General features: G+C 42.1%; 1 protein-coding gene across 2 annotated transcripts in view; it reads left to right on the top strand.

Annotated features, from left to right (window-relative positions):
* Positions 1–780: 780 nt before the first annotated feature.
* Positions 781–8,044, top strand: part of LOC137201093 (rho GTPase-activating protein 27-like) — a 33,453-nt gene continuing 26,189 nt past the window's right edge. For both annotated transcript variants that reach the window (XM_067615978.1, XM_067615976.1), the window contains exons 1-2: positions 781–878; positions 7,117–7,245. In XM_067615978.1, the coding sequence (XP_067472079.1) occupies positions 7,215–7,245 (31 nt within the window). In that variant the 5' untranslated portion in view covers positions 781–878; positions 7,117–7,214. The remainder of the gene's footprint in view (positions 879–7,116; positions 7,246–8,044) is intronic.

Below are 8,044 nucleotides of genomic sequence, written 5' to 3'. Positions count from 1 at the left end.
GCAGGTTAATACCAGGTGTGAACAGGACCCCTGACTGAGACCTGCACGTCCTCGGATGTTGTCCTCGGCTCTTGTGGGACTTCCTGGATGAATCGTCGCTGTGCTCTTGGAGGAGTTTTGGAGGTTCGGCCCCAGCAGTGGCCGACCTGTTTAGAGATACCGGCTCTCACTGTGGTTCTTTGGCATCAAGCAGCCTTAACAGTGAAGCGTTAGTGAAAGTTCAGTCAGGAGGACGTTTGCGTGCACAGACCTGGAGTTCTAGAAGAAACCAGGAAACACTTTGTCACAACATCGAAGAAATCTGCTTTTAAGTTTTCCTCTCACTGATTGTTATTGTTTGTTTCTGTGATCAAATGTTTTCACTCATTGTTTGTGTTTTGTCGATCACTTTGAAAGCTGCTATAATAAATAAAGTTCATATTAATATTATTATGTTTATTTATTATTGTATTCATTTATCAGTGTAGTTTTTAACATAATTGTACCAGATTTAGCTTCAAGCTAATTCTGATCTGCAGTTTAGTCTTAAGACTGTATTAATTATTCAAACATGCTTCTGTTGTGTGTTTTATGTTTATAAATGTGCAGCTGATATATTTATATATATTGTATAATGATGCAGCCAGAGGGCGCCGCTGAGCTGCAGGAGAGCTGCAGGTCCACTGACTGTCAAACAGGAAGTGAGTTCAGGCAGGAGATGGTGGGGGGGGGGGGGGGGGGGGTTGTCGACAAGCTGAGACTGGCAGGTCAGGGAGGGGCGGGGCCACAGAGAGAGAGAGAGAGAGAGAGAGAGAGAGAGAGGAACCTGTTCCTGTGATTTGGACTCGCCCCTTCAGAAATACAAAGAGCAGGATGACTGGATCAGACTTTTACTGCAGGTAAAACACAACAAACTATCAAACTATCTATCAGTCAATAGATATACTCTACGATATCAATATCATCATAGATTATACCATCATGTTAGTTTGAACTTTTTCACATTTTCTCTCTTGTTCCTTTTGCTTCTTGTTCTTTTTGTTGTTTTCTCTCGGTGTGTATTTGTGTGTGTTTCTGGGTGTGTATTTGTGTGTGTGTTTCTGGGTGTGTATTTGTGTGTGTTTCTCGGTGTGTATTTGTGTGTGTGGTTGGTTTAGACTTTAAATGTGAAAACATATTTTTAGTGCAAAGACTGGGTGGGGGGGACTCGGTTTCCTGCTTTCTGGGGACCTGCAGTCTGTTTCCACACTGACGTCTCAGAGACTCTGTTGGGTTTTAGGGTTAAGACTTTTTGACTTGTTGGTTTTTGGTTAAGATTAGGGTGTGTGTGTGTGAGTGTGAGTGTGTGTGTGTGTGTGTGTGTGTGTGTGTGTGTGTGTGTGTGTGTTCTTGGCAGGAATGTGTTGCCGGGTGTGTTTCGGAGTCTTTCGACATGTTTCTGAAAATGTTTTGTACCTTAAAATCTGGAAAGTGAAACAGAGCAGCAGCTTCGTCCACTTCTGTTTTTCACTTTTTTTAAAAAAAAAAAACCAGAATGAAAAACAGTAAATGACAGTCAGAGTTGTTTCCTGATTGGTTTGAACAATGATGAGTTTTCTAGTTTTCTGTATTTGTACCTGCAGCAGCTGAAGCAGGTTGTAGAATTTTGTTGTCGTCGTCCAGGTGAGACTGACACTCACCTGACAGCAGGTACAGCCGCTCTGCCGTCAACTCTGCCTCCGAGAAACCACCTTCATATACGACCAACAGCAAATATGAATCACGTTTCCTCTCAACATGATGACAAAATGTCGATACTGGACGTACGAGCACCTTAATATCTGATGTTGCCGTCAAACATCAGAGTTAAATATGAACGTAGCTTCATTCATTCAGAGGAACGTCGTTGTGAACATCATCCAGACAGAGATTACACTTGTGAACGCAGCGTAACTGTGATTTCTCCACATTAAGATGTTTCAGTCGTCTGTCTGACGGAGAAACGCGTCAGTGCAGCGATTCATTGGTCTGTTTCCGCAATAAGTTCAGAACAAATAAAACCAGTCGACGTTTTATTTTGTTTGTAATGTTCAAATGTAAGTTTAAGTTTCTTCTTGTTTAAAAAACAAAGAGGAAAGTTTCAGAATAAAAGTCTCTACTTCTACTCTGAAATTACAGTAAAATCAAAACTTTGATTTTAATATTAGAAACAGTAGCTACGTATTAAATAAAAGCAAAACAGACATTATTTATTTCTTTGTTTACAGATTTTAAAACAGTTATGGACTAAACATCAGATATATGAACTCACTTTGAATCACAGCTGCACAAAAACAGCAGAAACTACAATCAGAAACAAAACAATATACAGTAGAGATGATGTTTAAACATACAGACATATTTTAACTGTATTTTTTCATATTTCTCATATGAAGATGTGAGCTGAGAGAAGATATTTCAGACGTTCCTGCAGTAAAAGTAAAAGATGATGTTTGAGACCAACAGCTGAGTTAGAAAACATCTGCTTCTCTAGTAAAAACTCTGCTGGATGACGTCAGTTCAGTGTAAATACTACAATACCCATGATCCTCGGCTGCTCTTGCTATGGAGAATAAGACGGTCCAAAAAGCTTCGTTGTTGAGTCGCCGTGGTTCAGACTTAAAATCTGATATTTTCATGTTGATCATCACTGACCTCAGAGTTAGACGCCTGACAGCCAATCAGAGAGCAGAGTTCTCCGTGGGCGTGGTTAGTTTAGTTCAGCAGGTTTCAGAGGTCTTTGAAGACACTGTCAGATCTTCTAATAGATAAAGAGGTCCTTGAGGGGGATGTAGGGACCTTGATGAGGTCCTTGAGGAGTTTCCAGAGGCATTAAGTAGATATTAAAGGTCCTTGAGGAGTTATCAGTTATTGTAATTACTGTACTGTACCGCTTTTATCCAAAAGGCTTTTACAAAGTTTCTGCTGCTCGATCACACTCACATGCTGACGGCGGCAAACTACCATTCAAGGTGTCGGTACAACCGTCGGCAGCGAACCGCCAACCTTCTGATTAGTGGACGACCTTCAGCAGGTTTCAGAGGTCCTTCGGCTGGTCGCAGAGATCCTTGAGGAGGACGGTGGCACCTTGAGGGGTTTGTTGAGGTCCTTGGTGAGGTTCCAGGGGTCTTTGAGGAGTTTCCAGAGGTATGAAGTAGGTATCAGTGGTCATTGAGATCTTCCTTTAACAGGTTTCAGAGGGTCTGTTAGGGGTTAGAGGTCATTCAGGAGGATGTAGGGACCTTGAGTGGGTTGCAGAGGGCCTTGAAAAGGAAGAAGTCCTTGAGGAGATAATAAATGTCCTTGATGATGATGCTGTAGAGGTCCTGCAGCAGGTGATGTTCCAGGTGTTTCCAGATGTGTTAAGAAGGTTTCAGAGGAGATTCTTGATGTACGTTAATCATTCACACACAATAAACTCCTAATATGAGACAGTTAGCCTGAGGCATCACTCCCGTTGCCATGGTTACCTGCAGTTTAATGGACGGTTGTTAAACTGTTTGTGGTGATTTGAACAGACAGCCAATCAGAGAGCAGGATTTGTGTAAACACTGAACATGTTACAGTAGCCGTGGACCAAATCAAACTCTTCCTCTCTTCCTTTTTTTGTTGTTGTTTTCTCTGCGGCCTTCAGGAGGCGGAGTCAGCTGACGTTTATGATTTAAACTCAGTTATTTCTGTCTGTCAACAACATGTGTGCAGCTCTGGCTGTAACCACACCCGGCGCTCACACAGAGGCTAAAGGTCGAATCCACTGCCGAGCCGCTCACACCCTGATTGGCTGTGGGGTTTATGGTGTCACATGACACATTCAGGTTTTCTGGTGGAATTCTCCTTTAAATTCTTCTCTCCTGTGATTGGTGGACGGGGCGAGTCCCCGCCACAAACACTTGAGCTCGGTTTGATGATTGACAGCTCGCTCCGTTTATTTTCTCACACACTTCAGTCCTGTGGTTGGTGTGTGTGTGTGTGTGTGTGTGTGTGTGTGTGTGTGTGTGTGTGTGTGTGTTACATACCAGCCTGGCGGGGAGGGTGTGGTAGAGAGATGAACAGAGAAAGAGAGAGAGAGTGGGGGGGGGGGGGGTAGGCTGCATTCCAGCATGTCAGAGTCTCTCACACACCTGAAACACACCTGAAACACACCTGAAACACACCTGAAACACACCTGAAACACACCTGGCTCAGGTGAGAGCAGGTTCGTTGTTGTTAGTTCACTTCACAGATCAACACATGAAATGAGCTGGAGATTAAAGACAAAACACTTTAAATCACAACTTTAAAATCAATGACAGTGTAACTGGTCATGATGGTTTCCAGTGCTCCAGTCTGGCCAAAGGTCAAAAAACAACACAGCTGTGATTTCATATTAATGTTAATGATGCACCGACTGCAAGACCGCCGAAGAGCTTCCATAGCGACCACGGCGTGTGTGTGGCTGCACGGTGCGGTTAAATATATAAATATATATAAATATATATAAATATATATAAATATATAACTTCTTTATCAGTTGATGCCGTCGACGCTCGAGTCCTGGACTAGAATACAACAACACCGGCACGGACTTCATCTCTCAGGTTCCTCTTCCTTCTTCTTCATGATGTCTCGTACTCGCCGTTACGTCTCGTTCAGAAGCAGCTGATAAAGCAGCTAATACGGTAAACTTACAAATTCCTATGAAAGTTGCTCATGAAGAAAAAAAAAAATAAATCAACTTCCGGGTATAAAAGTTCCCGGATCTTCCGCGTTGTACGAGCGCACTAGTGACTTTCACCGGCCGAGTCGGCTACTTCCTGTTCAGCCCTCCAGCTGACTAGAATTGATTGATTGATTGAAAACAATTCAATCATGCAGCTCTTCTAGATGTGATCAGACCGAACGGATTTAATTCTGATAGAGAGACGAGTCATTGATTTAGAGACGTCTCTTTCACGATGGTGGTGAAAACGTGCATCACGTGACGTTGTAATTACACGGTTTGGCCACTGTGTCACATCGACTTCTTCCTGCTGCAGTCGAGGAGCGCGTAGATACAGTCCGTCCATCACTAATTATATATTTTTTCAACTTGTGTTAAAATTTAATAATGTGATAATTATCATGACATTTTTATCAACCTTAATTTAAAGCACCGCCTGGTACTTGAGGCTCCACGGAGCGGCGGTACTGCATGAAAGAGGTAAATAAATAAAATAAGTAAAGTAAGGAAGCTCTTCACAACATCAAAGAGCAGTTAAACAGCAAAAACAGAAAAAATCAAATCTGGTGCATTAAAGCAAAATGAAGAATCAAACAGATTCGTGCTGCGTTCACACGTGAAGGTCAGTGAATAAAATGTGTTTTTAGAAGCGGAGACGTCGACACCTGCAGGTTAAATTCACGCCGTTCTGTGTTTGAAGAGAAACAGACTGTGAGACTCTGCAGATCTGCTGCGACTGACAGAGTCCGACTATTGTTCCTGTACAAAGACAGGAAACACACACTCACACACGTTTAACCTTCTTCCATCCAAACATGGCCGCTCACTGTCCCCCCGCTGTGACGTCACCGGGGGAGGGCGGGGCCTGCACGGTCAGCTGGCAGGAAGAGCAGACACTTCCCTCCATAAACACAACCGGCCTCCTGCTATTGTTCTGAGTGTGTGTGTGTGTGTGTGTGTGTGTGTGTGTGTGTGTGTGTGTGTGACTGCCTTGCTCAGAGGCTCCTGGGCAGAAGCCCCTTTATGTTGGAAACAAGCTTTTATATCCGTTTTTTTCACCTCTGACCAGTTAAAACCGTTTTAAAAGTTGTGACATGTTGAATCTGATATTTATTTGAGAAAAAAGTCAAAATGTTGAAAAAAACTGAACTTTGTTGATTTAAAAAAAAGTTACATTTTGAAGATAAAAAAGTTGTAAATGAACAAAAAATGTAAATATTTGGAGGAAAAAATAATGTTTTTTGAGAAATCAAGTCGTAATATGTCGAAAACATTTTTTCATAGTTTGATAATGAAAGTTAAACATTTTTAATTATATAATAAATTAATATTTTCAGAAAAAAATTTAACATTTAAATTTTTTAATATTTTGAGAAAGAAAAATCATAATATTACAAGATTTGAACCTCCAACATGGTGAACAGGTGACTGACGTTGACCAATCAGCAGACAGCATCTCTTTTCCCTCCAAACATCACAACATAAACCTGACGTGACGTCTCGTTACAGGACGCCAACGCAGACGGAGAGGCGGTGAAAACATGAAGCGTGTTAGCTTCAGGAGCTGCAGGAGATCTGAGCGTTAAAGCGTGTTAGCTTCAGGAGCTGCAGGAGATCTGATTGTTAAGGCGTGTTAGCTTCAGGAGCTGCAGGAGATCTGAGCGTTAAAGCGTGTTAGCTTCAGGAGCTGCAGGAGATCTGAGCGTTAAGGCGTGTTAGCTTCAGGAGCTGCAGGAGATCTGAGCGTTAAAGCGTGTTAGCTTCAGGAGCTGCAGGAGATCTGAGCGTTAAGGCGTGTTAGCTTCAGGAGCTGCAGGAGATCTGAGCGTTAAAGCGTGTTAGCTTCAGGAGCTGCAGGAGATCTGAGCGTTAAGTCGTGTTAGCTTCAGGAGCTGCAGGAGATCTGAGCGTTAAGGCGTGTTAGCTTCAGGAGCTGCAGGAGATCTGAGCGTTAAAGCGTGTTAGCTTCAGGAGCTGCAGGAGATCTGAACGCTGGACTTGTTCTGACATGAAGAACCAGAGAAACTCTCATTCCTCTCTGTCTCTGCTGTCACTGTTTGTTAAGAGTCTGTTTTATGACATTTAACTTTGAACCACAGAAGCTGTTAAACACAATCGTTTTATTTTGAGGTTACAAGTTAATCGTCTCGTCATTTCAGGATCATTTTGTCGTACTAACATAATTATCTTGAAAAACAGGTTGTTTTCTAATGAAAACAGCATAATTTACTTTTTGTTTTCACAGGTAAATGAGATATTATTTCTCCTGTTATCTGATCTCCAGACAACAAATGAAACATGTCAGCTTTTAATTTTCTTCAAACAACAAGAAAGTGCAGTTTGTCTTGTTTTCAGGATTCTGTGTTTGGAGACAAAGTTCAGTTACATCATGACACTGATCTGCACCCTGTCTCTTTAAGGAGGCTGCTGACCAGCTCTGACCTTTGACCCCTCATCTTCAGACTCAACCTGCCCGTCTACCTGAGGGGTGGGGCCTGAGGAGCCCAGGGTCGTAACCATGGCAGCAACCTCCTCCCTACTCGGCAGAGGTGAGTCCTCGTGTTATATGCAGTCAGATACGAGACGTGACATTGTGCTCAATATAGTGATATATGACAAAAGAAAAGCAAAAGAGGAATAAGTATGACAAGTAAAGTATAGCAAGGCTGAGGTCAAAGGTCTAATTAAATCACTAATGGAAAACAAAAATGTCAGGAAGAGTGGGACCGAGGAAATGAAGACCACTACTACTACAGTATTCAAAAGGAAGAGAGGAAGAGTCCTCATGTTACATCACTTTAAAGCTTTTTTTGGTTCTTCTGGAGAAACATTTGCAGCAGCAGCAATGATACCATTAGCAGTTTACTAGTTATAACAGAAGCAGTAGCCCAGATAATAATAACAGTAGCAGTTATGGTAACAATTACAGTTGTAGTATTAGTCAGTTTAGCAATAGCATTAGCAGCAATAGTACTAATGATAACAGTAGCAGCAGCAGCAATAACTATAACTGACTAGGCGAAGCAGTTAAAGTAGCATTAGTGACGTTAGCAGTGGCAGTAAGAGTTAAAGTAGCATTAGTGATGTTAGCAGTAGCAGTAAGAGTTAAAGTAGCATTAGTGATGTTAGCAGTAGCAGTAAGAGTTAAAGTAGCATTAGTGATGTTAGCAGTGGCAGTGGCAGTAAGAGTTAAATAAGTATTAGTGGTGTTAGCGGTGGCAGTAAGTGCTAAGGTAGCATTAGTGATGTTAGCAGTGGCAGTAGCAATAAGGGTTAAAGAAGTATTAGTGGTGTTAGCAGTAGCAGTGAGAGTTAAAGTAGCATTAGTGATGTCACCAGTAGCAGTGG

Source organism: Thunnus thynnus, chromosome 17, assembly GCF_963924715.1.
Source record: "Thunnus thynnus chromosome 17, fThuThy2.1, whole genome shotgun sequence".
NCBI lineage: Eukaryota > Metazoa > Chordata > Actinopteri > Scombriformes > Scombridae > Thunnus > Thunnus thynnus.
This window is presented reverse-complemented; position numbering and strand designations above follow the sequence as displayed.